A 27470-nucleotide genomic window follows, 5' to 3' on the forward strand; every position below is an offset into this window, starting at 1 on the left:
GTCCCCGAAGCGGCTCATAAATCATTCATGAGCCGGACAGAGTTGGGCGAACGCCGCTGCGAGCGGAGGGCAGGCGGCGGCGGGAGCCGCCTCGGGAGCTGGACCCGGCGTACGGTGAGTAGCGGCGTCCTCATCCCGGAGCCCGGGAGGCGTCATCGGTGACGGTGGGGGCCGGAGCGCACCCTCCTGCAGGAAGGTGGGGTCGGGAATCGGGAACGGAGGGGCTCGCTCCGGCCCCGCGGCAGGTCGTACGAGCCCCGAGAGCGGTCGGGGAGCCAGGCGGCTGCAAAGTGGCCGAGGTGGCCCGGGCGCCAGGCCAGCGGGAGTTCCGGGCAGAGCGCGGACGCGCGCAAACTTTGCCCGCTGCCTGGTGGCTGCGTGGTGGGTCTTCTTTCCAGCCACAGGAGGGGAGCCGGCGGCTGTGGCTCGCCAGGTACCAGGACACAAGCACGCGGGACCGGGACCCCCGAAGCCGCGGGCTCGCTCTCCGAGAAGGCGGAGGGCGGAGGGGAGGCTCGTCAGGGGTTTGGGAACTGTTCTGCGGGGAGCGGAGTGCTGGGGGTGCCCCGGGGGCGCGGGGTACTGAGCCTCCCCTGCCGGGGATGGAAAGGGGTCACCTCCCCCTGGTTTTCCAAATGGAATACGCGGTGCAATAGAGCATAGCAGGAGGGGGGCCCGGGGGGAGCCGCGGGAGGCGGTCTCCCGGCGTCTGTGGGAGAGCCTCACGCACCCCGGGCTTGATGCAGCCCCCACCCCCTTGTGTGCACAGTTGGGGACCTGCGGCAATTGCCGGGTGGAGAACTGAGTTCGCTCTGGGCGCACCTCGCCAGTACCGCGCCGCGGGCTGGAACAACAAAGGGAAGCGTGGACGGAAGAACGAGCTTCGAGGTGCGGGAGAGGCAGGGTGTCCCAGGTCAGTTTCCCCGAAAGCCCGCTCCGAGAGGGGAAGGGGATTCGAGGGGGTGGCACACCGCTCCGCTCCCCCTTCGCCCTGGCGACCCCGATGCAGCCTCCGGGGGTGGCAGGGATCCCGTGCGGACGCGCGGGGGCAGCCAAGTTACTCGGGCAACCCCCTCCCCCAGGCGGCGGCGGATTCCTCGAGTCTCCTCGCTTCCCGCGCCCGCCCCACCGCCCATTCTTTTGTGTCCCGCAGCCCGGGAGAGCCTCCTGCCGAGGAGGGAGAGAGGGCAGGAAGGGGCCCGGCCCGGCGGCGGGTGGGAGGGAAAGGCTGGGGGAAGCCGGCGCCCCAAGCTTCTTGCAGCAACAGGTTGCTCCTGTAACTCCCGCCCCGGCTCCGATCCAGAAAGATTTTCCAGGGAGCCTGTGGGCAGCGGCTGACCTTCGTTAAGACACGCAGGTGAACGATCGGGGGTCCTTGAACGCCCCGCTGGAGACTCAAACGTCTGCCGCTGTATGTTGGGTGAACCGTACCCAAATGCTGTTTTTGTGGCTCAAAGACGAGTATGGGAATCATTGTGGATTCACACTGTGTGAAGTTACTACTTCTTTTTCTTTCTCACTTTCTGTTGCGTATCCTCCGGGAGCTGTCCTGTCTGTCAAGGTGAGCCCAGGGCCACGCGGAGTGTGAAGGACTGATGCTGGCCGTGGTGGTTCGGACCCTTTTTTGACTGTCAGCTCTCTGCCTGGTGCTGTACCTACTCCGTGTCTAGCCCTCCAGCACTATTCAAACCCCCACTTTATGGACAAGCAAAGGAAAGCAGGGAGAATGTAAGCAACCGCTCAAGTTACCGGGTTAATGAGTGGGACTAGAGACCCCTGCCCCGTCTCAAACGTGTGGCCTGTTGTCACTTCAGCAATGTCCTTTAGTTTCGTTTTGCTTCCTTGATATGTCCCCATAATTTTTTTTAAATGAACTTCCTTATGATTTCCACACTGGACTATTTCTGTGCATTCCAGCACAGTGAAGTAAACAAGTGCATCAACGGACTGGCTCAAAGTAGTAAGACTTTAAGCCAAGTATTATTTTATTGGTACTGTTTAATATATGAAGGATGAAGGTTTTGCAGGGGACCAAGAGCTATCTCAGATTTGTTAAGGGTCAGGATGCTTTGTTACAAACGATAGAAGCCAACGCTGGGCAATTTTAGCAGGAAAGGGACTGGGTAGCTTAGAGAAGTGACAGGAAGCCTGGCTAGCCAGACTCAGGAGCTCATGCAGGACATGCAACAGGTCCCCCGATTGGTGTGTGGCCACGGCTGCCGCCACAAGACTCTGGATGTGGCTGCTGGCACTGTGCCATCATTGCTAGAATGAATTAGAAACTGCCTCTGCTTGAGTGCGGGCCCCATGCACAAGCCCAGGAATAAGCATCTGCTGGGTGAGCGTGAGGGACCCCCCAGGGCACAGTTTGGGCACCTCGGCTGACCTCACAATGAAATGCCAGGGTTCTGCCCACAGGACTCACAAGGGTAGGCTCAGAAGTTAAGCAGCTCCCCCGCAGCTCTCCCTTCTCGGCAGGAGGCTCTCCCGGGCTGCGGGACCACCCCCCCACACCCCGCAACTAAATCCCAGGTGACAAATATCCACTACAAAGATCCTTTTGTTAGAAGGAGAAATGAAGCTAGATAGTCACCATGTCTGCTTTTAAACTGGTGTCTGTGGAAGTGCCATTCTCTGGACTCCAAGCTCAGAATCATGTGAAGTATTTGCTCAAAATTCACATTCTTGGGCCCCCTTTCCAGTTTGAACTCAGTGCATTTGGAATGGAAACCAGGAATCTGTACCCCATAAATCAGAAAAATGGTGAGATCGCCTTTATTGATTGGTCTAGTGCCTGTGTAAGGAGGTAGCCTCTGAGCGAGCAGTTTCCAAAAGCCTGCAAAGTTGAGGGTCCCAGCGGAAGGCATGGCCCCAGGATGGTAGACCAGTTGCTCTGCCATGTGCAAAACCAGTAAAGAGACAGTCTGCTGCCTATATCATGGGGATAGCTACAGACCCTCCAGCACCTCCCTTCCAGAGGCTGTGGGACTGCTAATAAATGCTCGATACAATCTTGAAATGGGTAAAAATGACCATTTCATGTCAGTTCTGCCTCTATCCCTCACCGTTTGATTTCAGCAATCCTTTATTGAGTGCCTACTGTGTGCCTGGCTCTGGGGGCATAGAGATGAGTAAACCCCCACACAGCAGCTGGGCTAGATCAGTTTAATGCACTATAGGAAGGGCATCTGGAGGACTTTTCCTTGAATCTGTTGTCTTGCAGTTGTATTTGAGAAGCCAAAGGTGTCTTTGGAGAGTGGCCTGAATAAGCCAGGTGAGTGAGTACTCAGGAACAGTGCCGGTTCTCAGACTTCAGTTGTTTTGAGAATCAGTCACCGAGGGAGAGTGTTGAAAATGCAGATTAATGGGCCCCATCTCCAGAAATTCGGTCCAATAATTAGCATTTTAAATAAATATACATTTTATGCTAATGCAGCTCCTGGTCCAGGAGAGCTGGCCTGGGTTTTAGGCTGGCTGTCCCAGGAGCGGCTCCCAGCTGCTCCTGCCACCCAGGGGGGTTCACAGGTGAGGACCCAGACCATCCCTTTTGGCTTGACTTTTATTATCTAGTGTTTCCTAAGTCGTGAGATTTTAGTATTAACATTTACTCTAAATGTGAGAGGGACCGCCACTTTGGAGGAAGAAGTGAAGAAATCTGGACACGTAGCTCTGGGTGCCGGCCAGCTGAATTGGCACTTCCAGCCTCGCAGCCGTGAGTGGGGCTGCATTTCACTTGGGATTTGCCTTCCCCTGCTTTTTCACGGAGAGAGTTTGAAACTGTTTATTCATAGCTCTTCCGCAGGCCTCTTGCCATCTCTCTCCTGCTGTGTTCTCTCCGTCACTGGCTGAGGCCGGGTGGCATTAGCAAGAAGTCAGCCTCTCTCGGCAGCTGAGCCTTTAATCCTTTCGGCTGCTGTGCTCCCCGCCTGTCCTTTAGCAGAAAACAAGACGGGAGCGTGTTGTGTGTAGTGTGTGTGTATTGTGCAGGATATTTATATGAGCATGCGTTTTGTGTGTATGCATGTTTTGTGCGTGTGTGGGGTGTGTTAGCGTGTGTGGTGTGTATTTGTGTGGTGTGTGTATGTGTGGTGTGTGTTAGTGTGTGTGCTGTGTGTCAGTGTGTGTGGTGTGTGTTAGTGTGTGTGGTGTGTGTATGTGTGGCAGTTGTCAGTGTGTGTGGTGTGTGTATGTGTGCTGTGTGTGTATGTGTGGTGTGTGCTGGTGTGTGTGGTGTGTGTTAGTGTGTGTGGTGTATGTGTGGTGTGTATTAGTGTGTGTGGTGTGTGTATGTGTGGTGTGTGTTAGTATGTGTGGTGTGTGTGTGTGTGGTGTGTGCTAGTGTGTGTGGTGTGTGTATGTGTGGTGTGTGGTGTGTATTAGTGTGTGTTAGTGTGTGGTGTGTGTGTGGCAGTTGTCAGTGTGTGTGGTGTGTGTTAGTGTGTGTATGTGTGGTGTGTGTTAGTGTGTGTGGTGTGTGCATGTGTGGTGTGTGCTAGTGTGTGTTAGTGTGTGGTGTGTGTGTGGCAGTTGTCAGTGTGTGTGGTGTGCAAGCCTGCCTGCCGGCCTCATGAGAGTCGACCTATTGCACCTGCGTACCGCGCACACCCTCTGCTGCCAGCTCCCTCTTCCGCCCGTGCAGCCGCGGAGGCTCCAGAGCGTGGCCCCGGAAGGCGGGCTGGCTTTGTTTCTCTCTCATTTGTCCTCTCTGGCGACCGTTTGAAGATGGAGCAGAGCAGGCCCGTGTTTGAATGTGCCCAGCGGTGACTTCTGACGGGAACCGGTGGAAGGCTAGAGCGCTCCGGAGCCCGAGCAGGGGGCGGCGGCAGCCATGCCTGGAAGGGGGACTGCCCTTTGGCAACGGTCACCAGGGTCCCGGTGTATCCGTGGGCGAGGTGGAGAGCCGACAGGAAGCTGATACGGGGTTCACGAGGTTGGCACTGGGAGCTGTAAGGGCGCAGAGCGGCCATGGTTAGATAAAGAGAGGGGTTAGGTCATTCTGTTGGGAGTTCTGTGCAGAAGTAACTGGGGTGGGACAGGGCTTGGAAGATGAGGCAGTATCCGGGAGATTAAATACGAATTCACGTCTTCACTCAAACAGCTCACGCATTCGCACCTTTTGTCTGCAGCTTTCTTCGACTTAGTGGATCACGGCCCCTTGTGCAACGGGTCACTTTCTTGATGACCTTCCTTCCCCCATTTCACAGTGGTTTCAGGAGCACCCTGCCCTTACTTTGAAAGGTACTAAGTATGTATCTCATGTACAAAATAGAAGAGAATCAGGGTGTTCCTGACCCCAGAATGGAGTCCGAGCCGCGCACCCCACCTCCCCTCCGATGTTGTGTTCTGATACACCTCGTTCCACACAGTGGCACAAGCAAAGAGTCATTTTGGCTTATTCAGTTTTATATTCAGCAGAACTTACTGAGCCCCGACTGTGTGCCCTACCTTGTGTTCAGTTCTGGGGCTCAAAACACAAGGGGACAGGGTCCACTTTGGAGACCCTCTCAGCCTCTTGCCCTCGCTAGACACTGGCTTGGAAGCTGCCTCTCGCATTCCTGACTCTTTCTCTCCCAGAAAGGGTGGTGGGGAATCTCCCTCCGCCCTATCTCTCAGCACTGGGACCCGTAATTCTCAGGTAGTGACTTGGGGGCGAAGGTTTCCATCAGGATTACCTGGTGAACGTGTTAGAAAGGTAGATTCCAGTGTGACCCAGCCTTAGAGAGCTTGGCTCCTGCCCTTGAGGCCTTCTAGTTTGGGTTGGGGGTGAGGTGGAGAGGGCGATGTCTGAAACAAGGTCAGTGAGCAAATGAGTAGAATAAAAAGCAGATAAGATATATTTCCAGAAGCAGGGACAGCAGCACCAGCTTGGAGAAAAAAAATAGGCATCTAGTCTACGGCCTCTGGGTACCTGCGGGGAGCCCCAGAGAGAGGTCTCTGTAGGAACAGTGTTCTGGTGTTTTGTGTGGGCTCTGAAGGCAAACTCCCAGGTTTGAATTGTGACCCCACCATTAATCAGCCCTAACCTGGGCACGTCCCCAGAAGTCCTCTTTGGGGCGGTTTCCTCATCTGTAAATGGGATAATGCCTTCAACAAGGTCCAGCCGGCCCAGCACGTACAGCAGCGTTGGGTACATAGCAAGTGCTCGCTAAGTGTCTGTTTCTCAGGCCGCACAGCCTTCTCTACACCATAGAGTGTTTCCGGAACCCATCAAGGTCTGCGTTCTGCGTCTGGCCCCTGGGGTCGGACCTTCTGGCTTTCGTGCCCCTGCAGCTCTAAGCAGGCTCTGCATTTGCCTCCCACCCAGCGGATTAGGCTGATGCGTGGGCTCTAAAGCTCTGCAGCCTTCTCTCCAGAAGCTCCTGGGGCAGGCGGGCTGCGTGCGAACTGAGCGCTGTCTTTCTCTCCCACCAGGGATGGTGCCTTGAGCCGCAGACCCGGACCCGGACCCGGACCCGGGCCCGCAGAAGGCTCTCGAACGCCCTTTGCTGCATGCCGGCCCGGCCAGGAAAGGGAGTGGACTCCGCACACCCAGCGCTTGCTGCCGAGCCTCTTCTGCGCAGGAACGCACGCTCCTGCCTCGACCAAGGCTTCCAGAACCTCTGAGGCCGGAGGCCCCCAGCTCTACCTCATGCGTGGGGGACCCTGCTAGCCATGGCCCTCCTCCTAGGCTTCCTGCTGCTGCTGGAGTTGTGCTCGGATACCTCCGCCCTGGGGCCGCTGTCATCCACAAAGGGTTCTGGTGTTTTGGAATTTGAATTGCCTGCCACGAACTATGAGACCAAGCACTCTTACAAAGCTGGGCCCATTGGCGTTCTCTTTAAAATGGTGCACGTCTTCCTCCGCGTGGTGCAGCCCAATGCTTTCCCCGAAGGTAAGTGCCCATTGCGGGGAAAAGATGGAGTTTGTCCCCAGACACACTCACCTGCGCACACGGGATATTGTTGGTTAATCAAGATACAGTAAATATGTTTTATATTCAGTATTTTATTTATATATTGTTTTTTTAAAGCCTAAGATTCAAAGTGATTGGAGTTTACAGGAGCAGAAAGTATTGAGACAGAAGTTAGGAACACTGGTGCCAGGTTGAATAGGTTGTCAAGGAATGTGATTATAAGAAGTGAAATCAAACGATGTTGCTATGCTGGTTTTCCAATTCTTGCTCTTTTTTCCCCCTCCCTCTTCTTTTTTTTTTTTTTTTTTTCCTGGTGAGAGCAATGAATTACTCTCAAGTGCAAACCAAAGGTAAAAATTAGGGTAAAAATGCAAATTCTCTCAGGTGAGTTAATAATCACCTCTGGTGGCTAGGCCAGCACTTACAGATTGACCCCTCCTTGACCCACCACAAAGTACAATTTCACATTGCTGAGGACAACGGCAGGCCTGACCCGCCGTGTTTACCTGGCTAACTCTTTGCTTCAGTTCTAAGAATTTAAGTGTAAGGAAAGGAGGGATGGCCCCTTGTGGGAACTCTGATGGCATGGTGCCTTACCCATGGTGAGTATTGCTACTGTTCGCCCTAATCCCTGTCCTGGGAATCCTGCGGGTATGTGTTTTCAGGGAAGAGATTATGAAAATTTAAATGGTCTGTGGGAAATATCTGCTATTAGGGTTTGGCAGTCTAAATTTTTATTGACTTCATGTTAGACCTATTCTAGGCTTGTTCTTTAAACTGTGAAGATTTGAATGCTATTATTGATATATAAATGTATCAATTTACAATATACAAATGATATATACAAATTATAAAATTTGTACATATATATACAAATTTTAAACTTTACAATATACAATGTACAAATTATCAAATACAAATACAAGTTATACAATACAAATTATAAAATTTGTAGTAATCCTTATCATCTTCTTTAGCTGGTCAGCTATTATTCATAAGAGGATTATGTGTCTGTGTGTGTGTGAGAGAGAGAGACAGAGACAGAAAGAGAGGGAGAGAGAATGTATTTAGTGAGCTTTAATACTTGTTTATGTTATGGGCAGTTTACAGATTTTCATTATGATACATTTATATTGAAATTGTCTTACATTTTTTTGTCTCAGATTAAGCAGTCAAAACAGTTTGAAGTGTAGTTCTCAATTTTTTGTTAATTTAAATTTCAATTCAGTGAAACAAATCACTCTGAACCCTGTTGCCCTTGAAGAGAACCTGAACAAATACTACATACTGTTTATGTCCCTGCTTGAAAGACTAAATTTGAAAATCCAAAAGATGGAAGTAGAAAATATTTCACTTATTAATGTTGGATACAAGTTCACTATTCTCAATAGATACCTCTTCCTTTATTTGTAGACTTGGTGTAAATATTATTGAATAATCAAATACCTACTAGTGTTTTTAGTCTTAGTTTCTTTTTTTTATGCAAAAGGAATAGAATTCAGTTGTATTATATGCATTTATAATGGCGTCTTCAAAAAGATTGTGAAGCATCCATGTGTTATTAAGGCATATCATGTAATTAGTTAATCCTGTAATCTCTTCCCATATGTTGCTTTATTTTGCCCCCTCTAGGTTTCAGAGGAAGGCTTCGTCACACTTATTTTAGAAAGGAAAGCAATATTTTTAAAAGTTTGCATTCAAACGATCAGGTCAAAGGCATCCTGCATCCAACACATTCTCAGGTTTTGAACTCCACCGCCATTATTAGTCTAGAAGGAGGTGTCTGAAGAATTTAAATCCTGCTGTAATCTGAGGGTGTTAGCACTGCTTGTCCCTTGACCTTCATCAATACTTATTACTTTGGAAAAAGAAATTCCCGAAGGTCTCAACAGTAGACCAGAGCAGAGTAGCACTACCCCTTGCAAAAAAAAATCATTAGGTTGCTTAAAGAATATAATATTGAATTTCATAGGGGACATTGTGGAGTGTTGGTTTTTTCCCACCATCCCATTTTTTAAATTCTTTCATCCAGTTACTAGATCTCATAATGGTCTCAAAGTACCCTTAGGTGCTTTCCCACATAAAGGACATATACCAGACAGGGTTTTCCTGCTGGGACCATTGTGTTTCATGAGCTCCAGATCATAGGCAGACATCTTCATAATTGAAGATGCAAAAACAACAACAATGAGAGAGAGAGAGAGAAATGGAATCCTATTCATTAGCTTAACTAACTTAATACAGTAACCTAAACAGATGACTTCTGGACAAGTCCTCTATGAAGTAACAACTTCACAGAGGGAATGATCCCCAAGGTATATTCTTTCATTTGAAAGAGTAGAGTGTTTTGAGTGCAAAGTCCCAGTCCAGTGCAGGAGTGGAAGAGAAAGGGAGGACCCTCGAGCCCGGGCTCCCTTTTCTCATGCTATTTGACTGGGAAGTTTTCCACTTTATATCCTGTGTCTGAGCCAAACAGCATAACGCGTTTTGCATTTCATAAACACCTATCCCCCGTCTGAAGCTGCAAGAGGGATGCCGAGTCCCGGGCTTAGACACACTGAGAAGAGAGTGATGGCTTACATTCGGGAGGGGTCGCTTGTCTATTCATTCAACCTAGAAAGGGTGTTGATGGCAGGATGACCAGGGGGAGTTGAGGGAAGGGTGCTTCTGGCACAGGGAACCACGTGCCCAGAGAGTGGAGGAGACAGTGGTTCATAGTGGACCCATGAGATGGGTATTCATGGAATAAGTCTGTTAAGGGTCAGACCCTGACTGGCAGGCTGGAGAGTTTTATTTATTTATTTATTTTTAAGATTTTATTTATTTATTCATGAGAGACAGAGAGAGAGAGAGAGAGAGAGGCAGAGGGAGAAGCAGGCTCCCAAGGAGCAGAAAGCCCGATGCGGGACTCGATCCCAGGACCCTGGGATCATGACCTGAGCCGAAGGCAGATGCTTAACCATCTGAGCCACCCAGGCGCCCTGGAGAGTTTTATAGAGAGAAGGAAGCTGAGGCAACATGAGCAAAGTTTCATTCATTTCTTGAGAGCCCCTGCTTTCTGTGCTGTACCTGCTGGGAGCTGGGAGCCAGGGTGGAAGGGGAATTGGGTTTTGGGAAAAGAATCCGATAGCAGCTGGTAGGAAAGGTCATAGGGAGGTAGAGTCTTCTACAGTGGTCCAGAGGGAGGTAATAATGCACCTAACTTAGCACGAGGCAAAGGTGATGGGGGAAACAGAGGCAGGATCCATTTCGTGGATTTCATTTCAAAGGATTTGGGTTCAAATCCTAGCTCTTGCCTATTACCTGCTGGGTGATTTTGGCCAAGTTAATTTTCAGAGCCTCTGCTCTCATAGATGTAATATGACAATAATCATAACGCACTCTGTAGCTTTTAGCTGTGAAGCTTAAATGAGATGACATATGTAAAGCCTATGTTTAAAACCATGCCTGAAAGGCACAGATAAAAATCCTCAGTAAAGGTAGCTGCTAGTTATATTATTATTTGAGAGGAAGAATTGACCAAATTGGATGCCAAGATTGGTGCCAGAAAGGGACATGGGAAAAAGAAGATGTCTCCAGGAGGGATCACTAAAATGTCCTTACTGCTGCTCCATCAGGAATATTCTCTATGGAGTTACCTTGTAAGAAGCCATTCCATTACTTTTGAAGTTCAGCAGGCTGTGTCTTCCTGCAAGCCCCACAGTCGCGGAACCAGGTCTAGAAGGCAGGGTTTGGGTGCAGTGCTAGTCCACTGCGTGGTCTTTACTCCTCCACTAAAACATCTACGTCTGACAGGCTCTCGTTCTTCTGTTTCTTTGTTCTTTGCCACTGTCCCCAGAATCTGCTGTAAGGCATTCTTTGCGAAGTGTTAGCTCATTCGAAGCCCCCGACAACTTTGGGAGATAAATGATGGTGGTAAATGGTCATCTTATTTCTATTTATTATACCCCCCTTTCCAGACTGGAAAGCTAAGTCAGAACAAGAGTACATGTTCAAGGCACATGGCTAGCCTGGGGCAGATTGAGAAACCTCTGTCTCCAATACTAGTTATTTCTCCTATATTCCACAGCTTACCTTGTGGCTCATTTCTTTCCCTTTTACTTTACCACAGTGCTTTAAAAAGGTCTGCAGGCTGCTATAAAAAATGGTCATTTCTGCACACTAAGAGTGTGTGTTGCAGAAGATTATCTTGTGTGGATGGTAAACAGTGCCTTTTCAATTTCATGTGTCTGTGATGAATTTGGTATAAATCATGACCCAGACCAGAGCTATTCTATTGGAGCAAGTGAAAAAAAGGCATCTTCTGCTTTTATTTTTATAGAAAGTCTCTAAAATTATTCTCTGCTCTGTTTTGGGTGTATTTTTAAATGAGATTTTTAGGCCGGTTGACCTGTTTCTAACAGCATTCTGGGTTAATCTGATTTTGGCAGGTGCCAAAGCGGAGCTGGGTGAGCGGGAGGTGGGAGGAGGGAAGGGCGAAGCTTGTCCTCTGCCGAGTATGAGATCTGGGCAGGTTGTTGCAGTAAGTGCGAGTTCCCTCCGTTGCAGATAACAGAAACCTGTTAGCTAAGGTGTCAAAAAGAAGTTTATCATCATGCCTTCCGGTTACCTCGTGCTACCCAGCCACCGGGACTGGCGCTCACTCTGGGACCTCCTTGCCTCCCACCTTGGCTCCTCTCTGCACCCAATCCCTTTGCACCTCCGCCTTCCCATCCCCCCTCCCTCTGGGATCCTCCACTCCTGCCATCCTCGTGGCAGGGAACCAGGATGCCAGCATCGCAGAATTCAAGCCAACTTCCTGGAGAACGGTTGGGGGTTCTTCTCTTTAAGTCCCAAGCCCCAGTTCCAGTCCTGCCTGGGCCAGTCACCAACCACAGACCCACTGAGTAATGGTGGCCACGGTCACACCTCGTGGGCCTGACACTGGGAGTCGTCACTGTCTCCATGGCGCCACAGGTAGGGAGGTGCTTCCCAGGAAAGGGGATGGCTGGGCGGATAGCCCAGTAGGCATGTCTTTGCCAATGTCTGCTGGGAATCAGGATGTTTTATTATATCCAACACCTGTGTGTTCTTACTTAATTCAAACAAAGCCAGCATTGTCTCCTTTAGATCACAGCACTCATATTGGCAATGGGCCTGGCCATAGATAAGGTCACTGAGGGAAAGAACTAATATCTAGTGATCCTTCCTCCCAGGTGTCACTCACTGTGCTGGGCAGGGTTCAACTGTCATCACCTGTCATCCTAATTTATGTAAGAGCAAACAGTTATCATGTGCCTGCTTCCGGGATTTGAACAACTCAGTAACTCTATGAGCTAGGTACTATTATTCTTATTTTACAGAAGAGGAAGTTGAGGTCCACAACAATTGGGGGTCGTGGTGGAGGCAGGGTTGGAATCCAGGCTTTATTTTCCAGGCTCATAGTTGCTGCTTGTATTTGCTCATCAGGAACTCAAGAGACTCGGGGACTGTCCCAAGGTTGCACACACTGATGGACAGGGGGTCAACTCAGGGTTTGACCCAGGGCCCATGACTTTGCCCCCAAATGCTGCACCATGTTGCCTCTATGGAGGAGATCTGCTGTACAGATTGCATTCATATGTCCCCAGTGACCTGTGAGCGTGGGGCGGGTTTGGGGGGGAGGTGACACGTCCCCAGACTGTAACGGGCACTGCTCTAATCCATCTCACGTGTCTTCTGCTTCATAGAACAGCTTTTGCAGCTAAACAGAAAACCCAGTCCTATTGACCATATTCCCCGTAACGTTGTCTACAAGGTCCTGCTGGAATGTGCTCCTGACTTTATGCGTGTAATCAACAGAGGCAGGCTATGCTTTTCTGGGACATGTGTGCCAAGCCCACAAAAAGACACAAGAAAAGCTCCCCACTCCTCTAGTCTCCAGCGGTGATGTCCTTTTAGGAATCCTCTAAGTACATGCAGGAAATGCGAGATTAAGTACGAACGTAAATAAAGAGAGGCCACTGGAGCATCTGCTGGACGGAGCCAATGTGGAATTAAACGCCGCTTGTCCACTGGCATTGAGCGGAAGAGAAGTCCTACAATTTGTGCTTGGAGAGTAGCTGTGAAGTGTGGTCTGTACAGGGAAGGTGGTGCTGGGTCTGAACTTGGCTGTGGGGTGAACATTAGCAGGAGAGGTGGTAGGTCAAGCAAGCTCGCCACGTATCTTCTGCTTGAAGGGGATCTAGATTCGGGGATGAGCCCAGTACTTGAGCTGTGGTGAAGAACTCACACTCTGGAGCCACTGCCTGGGTTTGGATCCTGGCTCTTTTACTAGCTCTGTAACCTTGGACAAGTTACTTAAACTCTCTGTTTCTTAGTTTTCCCTCTGTAAAATGACGGAAATAGTCACGGTACTTTTCGGGGTGCTTGCGTGGCTCAGGGGGTTGAGCATTCGACTCTTGATTTCTGCTCAGGTCATGATCTCAGGGTCATGAGATCGAACCCCACGTTGGGCTCCATGCTGGGCACGGAGTCTGCTTGAGATTGTCTCTCTCTGCCCCTCTCCCTGCTCTCTCTCTGTTTCTCTCTCAAGAAAAAAATAAATAATCATGGTACTTTTGGGGGCGTCATAATATTTGAAGAAATAGTGTTTGCAAAGCAACTAAAACAGTGTCTAACATACATTAAGTGCTGTGTGTTTGTCAAATAAAATTTGAATGTATAAAATTCATATTCATTAAAAGCTTTTGAACTAATGTCAGACTTTGATGATCACACAGACAAAAGACCAAGTATTTATTTGACTCCCACTCTTCTGGTTTCCTAGAGCTGCCCTAACAAATGATCACAAACCGGGTGGTTTAAAACAGCAGAGATTTATTCTTTCTGCGTTCTGAGGGCCAGACGTCCAAAGTCAAGGTATTGGCGGGAACACGCTCTCTCTGAAGGCTCTAAGGGAGAATCTTTGCTTCTTTCAGCTTCTAGTGGCTCTAGGTGTTCTAATCGCTGCCTCTCTTCACACGGCCCCCTTCTGTGTCACTGACCTTCTCTTATGAGGACACCTGCCATTGGATTTAGGGCTCACCCTATATCCAGGATGATATCGTCTCAAGATCCTTAACTTAATTATGTCAGCAAAGACCCGTTTTTCCAAATAAGGTCCCTCTCACAGGTTCCTGGGGTCAGGACTTGGACATGGCTTTTTGAAGACCACCTTTCAACACACACACGCTTTTTTAGCTCTCCCCAGCAGCCCAGCGATATCAAGTAATGTGACCAAAGCCCTATTTCTAAAAAATGGAACCAGAGTCAAACCTGACTATTTGATTCCAAGCACTCATATTTTAATCCTGCAAATATGTAGTGAGCTCCTACTGCGTGCCAAGCCTGGTGCTGTTTGGGCAGAGATGGCCTTGACTGAGTATCTCTGTTCTCAAAAGGCTGACATTGAGGGAGGAGATCTCCACCTCCGTAGTGGGCTGTGGTGCAGGGTTGGCTGTCCTTGCTCATGATCAAGTGGGCTCATGGCTGTCCCGAGGAGGGATTAGTCATGATGGGGCCAAGAGAAGGCTTCATGGAGGAAGTAGCAATTGAACTGAGCCATAGGGTGTGGAAGGGTTCAGGAAGCAGAGGAGAGCATTCCAGGTGCTTAGGTAGAGGCCTGATTGATGCGAGTTGAGACAGAGATTCATAGGATATGGCCTGGAGAACACCGAGGCTAGAGCCCTGCATGCCTGGGAGATTGTCAGGCCATGAGCCTGGGGAGAAGCCAACACATCTCCCATGAGGCTCTGTAGACAGTGAAGGGCGGGCATCACTCAGTAGACCTGTTGCCCTCACCTAAGCTAAGGAGGAAGGTCATATTGAGTATACATTGTCCACTGAACCTGCTCCTGGAAATTCTCAGGCACTTGGACTCGAGTGGCCTAGCTCGGTGCTACCCCAGATGTGACATTTGGAACAACAGCATCAACATCACCTGGAAGCTTATTAGAAATACAGATTCTTAGGTCCCACCCCATATCTACTAAATCAAAGTCTTTCTTTTAATTTAAAAAATATTTAAAATATTTTTATGTTGAAGCATAATATGCATACCGAAAAGTGCACCTACATCTACAACCTGATGACTTTTCACAAACTGCACACATCTGTGTAACCAGCCCCCAGATCAAGGAAAAGAACAAGCTCCCAGAAGAACCCTGTCTTCTTTCCTGCTCATTATCCCCCAACTCATCCCAAGGGTAACCCGTCTCCTGCCCTTCAATGGCATAGATGAGTTACACCTGCTGGGACGCAGTACATACGCTTTGTTTTCTGCCCTCTTTTGCACAATATTTTATTTGTAGGAGTCACCCAGATTGTTGCATATGGCTGAAAATATTCATTTTTGCTGTTGCATACTCTTCTATCACATGAATATACTGTAATTTATTTATCTATCCCACTGGCTTGGCATTTGGGAGGTTTCCAGTTGGGGCCTGTTTAGTCCGCTTGGGCGGCTGTCACAAAATACCACAGCCTGGGGGGCATAAACAGCGTTTTATTTCTCACCATGATGGAAGCTGGAAGTCCAAGATCAAGGTGCAGGAGATTTAGTGTCTGGCGAGAGTCGTTTTCTTGGTTTGAGCCTTCTCGCTGTATCTTCACGTGGAGGAGAGAGAGCCCGCATGCACATAGGTCTCTTCCTCTTCTTATAAAGTACTAACCCCATCATGAGGGCTCCACCTCCAGGCCTCATCTAAACCTGCTTCAGTAACTTCAGCCTGCTTCAGTAACTTTCAACTCATGATCAATTTTGTTTGGTTTCTACCTCTACCTGTCCCTCCTACTCATCTCCTTCATTCTGAAGCAAGTCTCAGTCTTTCTATCATATCATCTGTAAATATTTCAGTACCTATGCCTAAAAATAAAGATGCTGGATTTTACACTGTAGAAAGTCAACAATAGTTCTTCAATATAATAAAGTATTGAAGTGTTCGGATTTCTTGATTGTCTTGTAAATGTAATTTTTTAATACAGTTTGGCTGAATTGGGATCCAAATAATGTCCATGTATTGCAATAGGTTGATACGTCTCCTGTCTCTGTTTAATTTCTAGGATGCACCTCTAGGTCTTTTTCCTCCTTGCAATTTTTTTGCTGAAGAACCTAGTTATTTTCCCTGTATTATTTCTTATAGGCTGAACTTCGCTGATTCCATTTTCATGGTGTTCTTAACATACTTCTCTGTCTTCTGCATTTCCTATAAAGATCAGATACAAGTTCATTCTGGGGACAAAGGCACTTTATATGTGGTATTGTACATTTGCACCAGGATACGGATACTATCTGTCTGGTTGTCTCCCTTTTTGTGATGTTAGCAGCACTAATGATCACTGTCTAGTTGCATTCATTCATAACGGGTCCAGTCTTTCAATGTTGTTTGCAAACATGCTTTCAGGTCTATTAAAAATCTTAGGGAACAAAATGGAATACTTTGCGTGTTCCGTAACAGCAAGTGTTCACTTAGTAGTATTTCATAGACATCTTTCCAGGTCTGTCCCTGTTAGGGTGTTGCCTGAACTAGAAAAGTTTTTTAAACAAGGAACTTGACACATTCATTCACCAACCTTTTGAGGTAGAGCCAAGCCTGAAAACTTTTTTTTAGCCTGAGCTAATTGTTTGAAGTTTCATGATTAGTGTTTCTGATATGAAATAGCAGCCAAAATGTATCCTCTGTAATTTGGCTTCTTTGTTTTGATTTCTTTGAATTCAAAGAAAACACTTAAGAGTTCAGAGTTGTGTATTTTTAGTTTGCTTTTTCTTCCCAAAAACTTTTACAGTTAACTCACACGTGATTTCATCTAATTGGCTGGTCTTTATTAAGTCTTTATAGAATATTTCATTTTCTGTGCTCATTCTTTTTATGTGCATATTTCCTCAGTTTGTGTAATATTTAATTACACATTGAACTTATTATAAATAAAGAGACAGAAGTTTGGGAGTAAATTGAGTGTTTGTTTTTAATTTAATTTTTTTTTTAAAGATTTTATTTACTTTATTTGAGAGAGAGAGAGAGCACAAGAGGGGGGAGCGGGAGAGGGAGAAGCAGACTCCCTGCTGAGCACTCTGGCCACGATCCGAGCTCTTCAGTCTTATCTGAACTCAAAGAATAAAAGGAGTTCCCACCACCATCCTCACCTTAACCCAACCAGCCTTATAAAAAACCAAAAACAAACAACAAAAACCAGGCTGCATCATGACCTGAGCCGAAGGCAGTCGCTTAACCAACTGAGCCACCCAGGCGCCCGCAAATTGAGTGTTTTGGGTTGAAGTTGACGTCCTAACCCCTGGTACCTTAGAATGTGACCTCATTTGGAGACAGGGTTGTTGCAGATGCCAGTAGTTAAGATGAGACCATACTGGAGTAGGGTGGACCCCTAACCCTGTTATAAACTTGAGTTTTCCCATGAAAGTAAAAAAGCAGTAGCCTCAGAGATAAAGTAATGTGTCCAAAATACTTGTGTCCTTATGAGGGGAAATTGGGAGACAGATATAGACACAGGGAGGATGCCAGATGAAGACTGGCGGGATGTTTCCACAAGCCAAGGAACTGCCAGAAGCTAGGAGAGACCGAGAAGCTTTGGAGGAAGCGTGGCCCTGTCCGCTCCTTGATCTTGGACTTCTGCCCCCAGAACTGCGAGACAATACATTCCTGTGTTTTAAGCCACTCCATTTGTGACGTCTGGTTGCCACAGGCTTAGCAAATGCATCCACCCAGTAAGCAGATATGTGACCTGGTGTTGCAGAGGGCCACGTGTGCCCGGCAGAGGCGGTCACTTCACGGTGCTCGACGGTGCACTACCATGTGTTCTGAGGTAAGGACCTGATGGCTGGGTGGTCTGGGCAGCTGGAAAGTGGGGGTTAGCTCCCCAGGTCTCAGTGTGCATTTATACATTTATGATCTGCGGCACAGCATCATTTCATTCATGAAGACTCAATGAGATGTGCTGAAATGGGGGAAAAAAGGAGAAATTACTAGTATAAATGGGTCTCTCTGCCAGTCTACAACCACATGACGTAGTATTCGCTGGAAGGAGCTCCCGCCTCCATGAGCGCTTAAAAGAAAACCTGGCATTGCTTGTTGGAGGCCAGAGGTTTAAAGCATTTTCACAGGTCGTTCCTCTCTACCTGCTCTTTGTTCACTGCAGTCCCTGCATGACGTGAGGCCCCAAGCCCCTTCAAGATCAGACACCTCGTTCCCTTGCCTCCTGGCAAAAGTCCTATTGTTTCTTTAAAACCTTTCCCAAGGGGCGCCTGGGTGGCTCAGTTGGTTAAGTGACTGCCTTCGGCTCAGGTCATGATCCTGGAGTCCCGGGATCGAGTTCCGCATCGGGCTTCCTGCTCAGCAGGGAGTCTGCTTCTCCCTCTGGCCCTCCTCCCTCTCATGCTCTCTGTCTCTCATTCTCTCTCTCTCAAGTAAATAAATAAAATCTTTAAAAAAAACAAAAAACAACAACAAAAAAAACCTTTCCCGTGTGATCCCTATTCTGGAAATCTGGAACCTCTTAACTCCTTATTTTGTCCGTACTCTTTCTATATCACTTGCACACTCCCACTGTTCCATGTTTAACACTGCCTCTTGATAGTTTGCAGTCCTAGATTATAAACTTATTGATGCCAGCAATGCCTGGCCCTCCAGAGATCCTTCGTAATCTCTTGCTTTTGTTTTGGTATTTTTGAACTTGAAAAAACATTCTACTTTTCCCTCTGTACCAAATTTCTTTATTTATTCACAAAAGTTGAGCACTTGCTATGTGTACTTTCTTGAAATACTGCTGTCATGATGATACCACTGAGCTATTATACAGTAAAACCCTCGGGGCTGTGTGTCTTTCTAGAGCATGTTGCTTTGCTTTATAATTTTCTTCTATAACTTCCCTTACAGTCAGCTTTGCAACTTTTTTCTTTTGTTCTTGTGTTGTCAGCTGTTAACGCAGCTCTGCTTTCTTGGAATCCTAATGCTTCACTTTACATACCTGAGTTGCAGTGGGTGGCTCCATTTTTACTGTAGAATTCAAAGTGCATGGACTTTATGATAGCTCTATGTATTTCGGACACTTATTACTTTATCTCTGAGGCTACTGCTTTTTTACTTTCATGGGAAAACTCAAGTTTATAATTTTTTAGCCAAAAGGATTCCCAAACTTAACAGTGATTAAATATCTGTGAATAGCTTGAGAGCAAGGAACAGCTACGATGTGAGGAACATCATGTGTGATCCAGACTAAAGGTGACCAGAAGTGCTGGAGATACCTGGACTGAGAAGGAATAAATATTGAATTAAATTCAAATCACCGCATGAGTCCAATTATATACATTGCTCTCGTGCCCAGTATTTATTAAAATAATTTAAAGCTAATTTTATTTTTAAATATAAAAGCAATATATACACATTAAAAGCAATAACAAGGTGCTTGGGTGGCTCAGTTGGTTAAGCATCTGCCTTCAGCTTGGGTCATGATCCTAGAGCCCCGGATGGAGCCCCACATCGGGCTCCCTGCTCAACAGGGAGTCTGCTTCTCCCTCTGCCCCTCACCCCCTTCATGTGCTTGCTCTCTCTTTCTCAAATAAATAAATAAAATATTTTTTTAAAAAAAGCAAATAACATTTAAAGGTCATGATTACTAACAAGTTTTGCATGTAGCTATTCATTCATTTCTTCATTCATTCATTCATTCAGTAGGTATTTGGTGAGTGCTTACCAAGTACCAGGCTGTGTTCTAGACTGTGAAAATAAGCATCTACAAAATGTTTTACACACACACACATTTTTTTAAAGGAATTATTCAACATGCTCTTTGTCCCTTGCTTTTCAAACTTAATATATCTGATAGATTATTCTAGATATCCATTTCCTTTCTCTTTAACTTCACAAAATGCAGGAAAGTACAGAGAAAAAAAATTTATAAAACATTGGTAGTTTTCTCATGCTCCCAGAATAAATAAGTAGTCAGATTGTTTTGAATAAAAGATAGAAAACATAATTGACAAAATCGGAATCCCCTTTACATACCATTCACATCCCCTTCCCCTCCTGCCTTCCCTCCTTTTCTTCTCCACAGACACTATTTCTTCTCAGGGCAGGTTTTTATGTACTCACTATACCCAAAAAATATTGTTTTGTGTGTGAGTCTTGTTTTGTGTCTGCTTGTTGTTGTTTTTAACTCGCTGTTAAGTTTTGGGTTTCTTTTTTTAAAGATTTCATTTATTTATTTGATAGAGCGAGAGAGAGCAAGAGAGAGAGGGAGAGAGGCAGAGGGAGAGGGGAAGCAGGCTCCCCACTGAGCAGGGAACCCGACATAGGGCTTGATCCCAGGACCCCGGGATCATTACCTGAGCCGAAGGCAGGCACTTAACTGACTGAGCCACTCAGGCGCCCCAAGTTTTGGGTTTCTATTCATGTTGAAACCCATCAATTCTAATCCATTCATTTGAGTTGTACCAACATCCCATTGTATGAGTAAGCCACGTTGTGTTTATTCTGTTCCCTAGTGATGGTATTTAGGTCTCTTTCCTCATCTGCTATACAGTGTTCCATTGATTAGACAATGCATTTCACTGTTTTTGATGGATATTTAGGTTACCAGTTCTTTTTGCTATTCAAACACTGCTACAAAGACTGCTCTTGAATGTCTAGCTTTGCATACTTGGGCAAGTAAATCCAATAGGAGGAACCTCTAGATAAGGAATTGCTGTGGCACATGGTATGTGTATGTAAAATTTTGATTGATATTACCAAGTGGTTCCCTAATTTGTATACCGATTTGCACTCCCAGTATTATTAGTGCATGAAAATGTGAGCTCACCCACACATTTTTCCAACTCTGGTTATTAAGATTTTTTATCGTTGCAAGTCTGACACGTTATAGGAAAAAAAAAATCATGGTTTAATTTGTGTATCTTTAATCACTGGTGAGTCATATCCTTTTATACATTTATATTTCGTTTTGCAAAGAACTTCCCTTTTTTTGCCTTGGCTTATTTTCCAGCTGAATTATTGGTATTTTCCACTTTGATTTGCTCCAGTATCTCACTGAATATTAAAAATACTTCATTTTTTGAATAGGCAATATATTTATGTGGCTACAAATTTAAAAGTACAAAAAGATATACAATGTGAAGCTTCTGTCCCCTTCTTGGTTCTCAGCCACCCAGCTAGCTTCTTTACAGATGATCGCTGTTACCAGTTCTGTGCGTGCATTTGTGTGTCTGTGTCTTTTCAGACGTCTTTTCTACATACACAAGCAAAAAATGTGTACATGGTCTGTTCTTCACAAGTGATAACGTATTGTTTATGTATTATTTGGCACCTTTCTTTTTTTTTTTTTTTAAGATTTTATTTATTTTTTAACAGAGAGAGAGAAACAGCGAGAGAGGGAACACAAGCAGGTAGAGTGGGAGACAGAGAAACAGGCTTCCCGCCGAGCAGGGAGCCCGATGTGGGGCTCGATCCCAGAGCCCTGGGATCATGACCTGAGCCAAAGGCAGACGCTTAATGACTGAGCCACCTAGGCGCCCTGCACCTTGCTTTCTTTTTAAACATACAACTTGGTCATTATTTTATATTAGTATATAAAGAGCTAACTCCTCATTCCTTTTTTTATTGCTGTAGAAGTAGTCCATTACTGATTAACTCATTTCCGCCATTTTACTGCTACAAACACTGTTATAAATCACTTTAATTATTTCATAAATGTGCAACTTACATATGGAGGATATACTTCTAGAAATAGAATTGCCAGGTTAACTTACAATTTCATGAATTTGCACCCATAATAGATGTTGCCCAGTTGCACTCCATAAAGGTTGATCCAGTTTAATCCTACATTAGTAATGCAAAAAAAATCTTAATGATGTTGTCTAGTGTCTTGTAAGGCAGATATCATCTCTCTATTACATATATGCAAATAGATGCTCAGAGAGAGGAACGCCCTTAGCCAGGATCACACAGCTTGTGAGTGGGCAGAGCAGAAGTTTGGACTCAGGTCTGTCTGATTTCAGGATCTTACTCTTTTTGTCATGCATGCTTTTAGACTAGGCTATTGCATGATATCTTTTAGTGGGATCACGCAGTGCACCTCGCTTTGTAAGTTCTACTTCCAAGAAGTCTAGGAAGGAAAATAAGTAGGATGATTTTAACTTTTGATATGTAGGTTCAAGTCCAGTTATTACTCATGGATTTTAGATCTTTTCCACGTGCCTTTTCCGACATTGCATTGCTTGCTTTCCACATCAGTCTTCTCTGCCACAACAAGAAAAAACTTCGCAACGAAGGACTGGTCTTTACCGGCTCCCCACGTGCCTTTGAAATGGAAAATTATGTTCATTTTGGTCAATCTGTTTTTAAGAATTCTTCCCTTCTGCATTCACAAGTCTACTGAATTTTCTTCCTTAGCCTTTTGGGTTAAACATATAGTTGTTCCATTTTTATTCTCATTTCCTAATAGATTTGTCTGTAAAATATCCCCTGAGAATAGTTTTGGCTTTATCCTGTAGCTTTTGAAATACCCTGCAGGTTTGAAATACAGATTTTCATTTGTAATTTCTAATAGTCTATCATTTTGAGTTCCCCTTTTACCCAGTTTGACTCATGTCAATTGGGTAAATTTTACGGAATGAGTGAGAAAGGCTAAGTGCGAGTTGTTACGGTCACATTGTTTATAAATGCTCATCTCCTACAGCCTGGAGTGACCTGCGAACCCGAGTGGTTGCTGGTGAGCGCTCCTCTCATGCACCCGTCCTCATTGCTTTCTGGAATTTTCTGGCCTTTCTTGAGTTCCATCAGGACATTGTTAAGGCAGCTGTCCACTGTGTCTCAGAGTTTCCTTTTGGTGACAGCACATGAGGGAAAAAGCCTTCCTTCTAGTCTTTTGAGTGTTACCTGAACAACGGGCCTAAGCGATTGTAGGTGGCTTCTGGGCATTCTAGAACAAACGGCTCTGCCTCTAGCCACCGGGACAGGACTCTCCCGTGCGCCCCTTGCTTCACGTCTTCCTTTTCCACAAATGCCAAAAGCACGTGGTGGGTGGGGGAGGCTGAGCCAGAGATCAGAACGTCTCTGTCTACAGGGAGCTAAGGAGTTGCAGCTTCTGTCCCTGGGCTGGCTTGTCTTTCTTCTTTCGTCCTATTCATGTTCTCCTACAGAGTAGGAATAAAAATAAGAAATCCCCAAAGGCCAACTTCTTATTTGAGTGGGATTAAAGAAAAATAAGAACTACGTAATTTCAAACTAGAGGAGGAGGGTTGGAGAAGACCCAGGGCAGCAGCCGAGGTGAAAGAAGTCTCTGGAGCCTCCCGAGGAGAGTGGTGATTAGCTTACAGATGGCAGCTTGAGAGAGAAGACTTCTGGTTAGTCATTCTGTGGGGGGGAAGTTTCTTAGTCCACCCTGGGAGCCAAAAGGTGGCAGAACTGTGTATTTTTTTGTCTGGCATTTCTTTAGCATCGATGACATCATGGAGGAATCTGGAAGTTCCTGAATTTCAATTTTAAAATATTTTAATTTGATGGGGTCGCTGATTCCATGGCCCGTGTTTACTAATTGAGATGAAAGCTCTCTTCAGACCTGATTGGAAGTAAATAGCCTTGTATATCCTGGGGAAGAGGGCGCTGTGTGTTGTAATAGCCTCTTGGAAATTGGCTGACCCAGAAACTCAGCCTAATGAGATTTGGACAGCGGGCCGCTAGGAGGGGAATTATTGTGACATGCCTCGTTTAAGGCAGCCACGTCTGCAGCGCCCCAGTAGGTCAGTCTGCCCTGGAGGCCTGTGTCGCAGGGAATTGCATTTCTTTAAAAGAGTCATTCCAGATATAACTCGTGCAATAGAAGGAAGGTTAAGCAGAAATGAGTATCTGCGCTGAAATTCAAGTTCATAGCTGACTTCAGGAATGAGCGCCTCCCGAGAATTGCACTGCAATAACAGGAACAGACCAGGCTTCCCAGGAACCAGTCTGTCAGCCGGAAAAGCCAGATTTTCTGCTGTGAGCATGTGTGTCAAATCTGGCCCCTTCTCTGTGTCGGGGCCGTTGTCCCCCTCGTGAGGCCGCGCATCACCTGGACCGTGGTGGTGGCCTCCCGACTCACACAGCGTGGAGGGATGGTGAAACCAGCGGGCCTCCCTGCTCCTCCTGGAACACACCACACCACATCGAGCTCAGGCCTTTACCCTCTTACCGTTCCCTTTGTTTGGACCATTCTTCTGCTCGGCTTGTCACTCACGCCACTCAGGTCTTCGCTCAAACGTCATCTCCTCAAAGAGATTGTCTCCGGCCATACCAACGGAGGACCCCTCTCCCTGCTCCCTTCCCTTGCTTCGTGTTCCTTTGCAGCACATATCTTGGTATAATAGTAAACATTTGTTTATCTTGCTTATTAAACTCTAAACGTCTCGATGGGGGGCCGTGTTATGCTACCTTGTTCACCCCTCCGACACCGTGTCCCCGGATCCTGGCACGGTGCCTGGGACCTAGCGCGTGCTCAGTACATCTCGGTTGTGTGCGTAAGGGGATGCACCCCCGCACAGCCCACTTGTTCACTGTGGGATTACTTGGAGACTCCTCCCTGGGCCCCTTTCCTGCTTGCTTATCCTACCAGCTCTCATTTGGCTGTACCGACTTAAACAAGCAAGCTTCCTATTTCTGGGCCTTAGTGGTCTCATCTGTACAATGGAACTAATACATTGGATGATTACTAGCCTAGAAAGTTCCTAGACTCTAAGCCACCTCCCGACACTGGTGCCTTCTACCTGCGTGCTCTGCATCCTCTGAGCCGCGGCTGGTTCCCTGGCATCTTCGAGATCTCTTGCCCGGGCTTCCTCCTCAGTGGTGGTCTTCCCTGACCCAACACAGCAGGCCACCTCCTCGCTTACTCTTCTCCGGCTCTGCACCCCCACTTTCACTCTGGGAGCCCCTCACCTTCACTTTGTGGGCATTATAGGCATTTCCCCTTGCCCACCCCGCCCACCTGATTCTCTTCTCACAGAATTCCAAATCTGGTTGCGCCATTTTCTCAGGTTGATTTCAGAGCGGCTAACTGTGCCTACTGGACTCACTTTAAATGTACATCCAAGAATGTTCCCATTTCCTACTTACCTACTTTCTCTTCTCTTCTCCAACTTCTACCCTATGCCCTCCTCCATCAGCCAGTGACCTCAGACTTCATGGAGAAAATGAATGGAATCACTTAGAAACCAACCCCTCCCTCCCTACTTTGATTTCCAGTTGTTCACTCAGGGTTATTCAGGCATTTAGAATTCTTTGCCCCAAGGAGAATTATTATTAGTGGAAAGATCTGATCATTTTCAAAGTTTCAGAAAGAGTTATCAATTTACCAGGAGGTCCTGTGAGGGTTTATGCCACCACCAGAAATGTATTGGGCATTTTAAAGAAAGAATTAATTGCAAGAGACATAATATGCTAGTACTTTAATATATATCCCTGACTACTCGTGAGATTGATTGTGTTTCCATCCGTTTGTTTCCCATTTTGGGGAGTTTGTCTGTGAAATGCCTTGTACCTAGTTATGTCGCAGAGTCAGTCCTTTTAGTATTGATTCCATGAGAGCAGAAACACTTTACCTAATCTGTTTACTGTGAATTGCCACTAGACCATTTGGATTTAGAGAAATTGTCATTTGGGGAAGATCATCAAGTCAGAAATAATCATCCAATGTATTAGTTCCATTGTACAGATGAGACCACTAAGGCCCAGAAATAGGAAGCTTGCTTGTTTAAGCCAGTACAGCCAAATGAGAGCTGGTAGGATAAGCAAGCAGGAAAGGGGCCCAGGGAGGATTCTCCAAACACCGAAGGCAGTGCCTCCTTTGCTGTTCAAATGGATTCCTGATCCTTGGAGTATACCAGGAGCTGTCATTGAATGAATGTGTCTCTGTTGACTAAGCGAATTGTTTAATCATTTGTAGTATCATTCATTACTAACACAATAGACATACCTTTATTTATTTTCATTTTAAACACTTATTTATTTGTCTTAGAGAGAGAGGGTGAGGAGCAGAGGGAGAGGAAGAGAATCCCAAGCAGAGTCCCCACTGAGCACGGAGCCGGATGCGGGGCTCGATCTCACAACCCTGAGATCATGACCTGAGTCGAAACCAAGAGTCAGATGCTTAACTGACTGAGCCACCCAGGCACTCCTTATTTCCATTTTACAAGCAGAATATATTCATACAGAATACACAGAAGCAGAAATAAAAGAAGTATCCATTCTCCCACCCAAAGATAACCTCTGTTTATATTTTGATCTATTGTCTTTGGACTATTTTTTCCCCTAAGCAAAGATTTTTTTGTTGTTGTTATTGTTCTTATGTAGCTAAAGTCACACTCTACCCCCATATAAGATGGAAGCATAAAGTTAAGACCTAGAAGAAAACCAGAAAGATATTTTGATCATCTGGTTTCGAACCATTTACCCACTGGTCTCCTGTGTATGCAGATTACCTAACCTGACTGTATTTGAGGGTTTAATTTTTTTTATTATGATAAATGAGACTTTAAAAAAATAGGTTGCACATTTAAAAACCAGACTGAATTAAGGACTTAGAGCTGCAGGGAATCATATTTGTCTGATGTTTAATGTGCCATTAGAAGGACTGGGGTCTTAAAATTTAACAATAATGATGATTTGGAATTGTGTTTTAGTTTGTAGGAAGTCTGATTTCCCAGCCCCACTCCCTTTGGGACTTAATCAAGAAGGAATTTTTTAAAACAAAGCAAAACTTCTTATGAATAGGACCATGATTGTATCTCTAGATTCTTTTTTCAAGGAAACTATTCTTCTTAGGAGAATGCTAGCTTCCTGGATCTCATTTAGAGCATACAGGTGTTTAGGGCACACAAGTGCTTGACACAGGTGCGTGGCACTGGGTTAGAGGGTCACAGCATTTATGTGGGAGAGAGAATTTTCCTGCTCTAAGGAAAGAATAGTTTGTAGTTGAGGAGACAAATGTATTTGCAGAGAATAAATTGTCCAGGGAACATATAAGCGGGTGGATCATTAAATGTCACAAGTGAGTGACGACTGGTAGGTATTTAGCGATGAGGGAAGTCAGCTGAGGACCTCAAGCTTGAGCTTTGAAGGACAGAAGGAGGTTTTTGATGGGTGGAGGAATAGCATCAGCAAGATGCAGGCGGTCACGAGCAACATGTTTGGTTTTGGGGACAAGGGGAGAAGCCTGGCTGGATTAGAGGGGTCTTGTTTGGAGGGAGATAGAATTATCTCAACTGCCTATTGATTGCTTAATATGTGCTAGGCTTATTGTTCAGGGCTTCTCACATATTAGTTTTTAACAATGGGTATTATTACCTCCATCTTACAGATGAGAACATTGAGGCCCAAGGATATTAAATAGGCCATACAGCATTACGTATCAGATCTGGAATTTGAACTCAGGATCACCTGATTTGGGTGACCATCTAGTCCATCATTTAAACCAGGGCATTTAAAAAGTAAAAGGGAACACTGGTAGTGATTAGGCCAAGGCAACAGGTGTGATGAGGCAGGACTGACTGGGCAAATCAAGAAATACGTCTGACCACCCTGTCTCCAAAGCCTGTGCTCAC

The 27470-nt window shown here is 46.2% G+C and overlaps 1 protein-coding gene across 1 annotated transcript in view; it reads left to right on the forward strand.

Annotated features, from left to right (window-relative positions):
- Positions 1 to 237: 237 nt before the first annotated feature.
- Positions 238 to 27470, forward strand: part of PROM1 (prominin 1) — a 106898-nt gene continuing 79665 nt past the window's right edge. Inside the window, exons 1-3 of the mRNA XM_035005265.1 lie at positions 238 to 433; positions 770 to 913; positions 6412 to 6871. Coding sequence (XP_034861156.1) covers positions 6652 to 6871 — 220 coding nt within the window. The 5' untranslated portion in view covers positions 238 to 433; positions 770 to 913; positions 6412 to 6651. The remainder of the gene's footprint in view (positions 434 to 769; positions 914 to 6411; positions 6872 to 27470) is intronic.

The sequence above is a fragment of the Mirounga leonina genome, unplaced genomic scaffold, assembly GCF_011800145.1.
Source record: "Mirounga leonina isolate KUSES-001 unplaced genomic scaffold, KU_Mleo_1.0 Mir_129, whole genome shotgun sequence".
NCBI classification, from domain to species: domain Eukaryota; kingdom Metazoa; phylum Chordata; class Mammalia; order Carnivora; family Phocidae; genus Mirounga; species Mirounga leonina.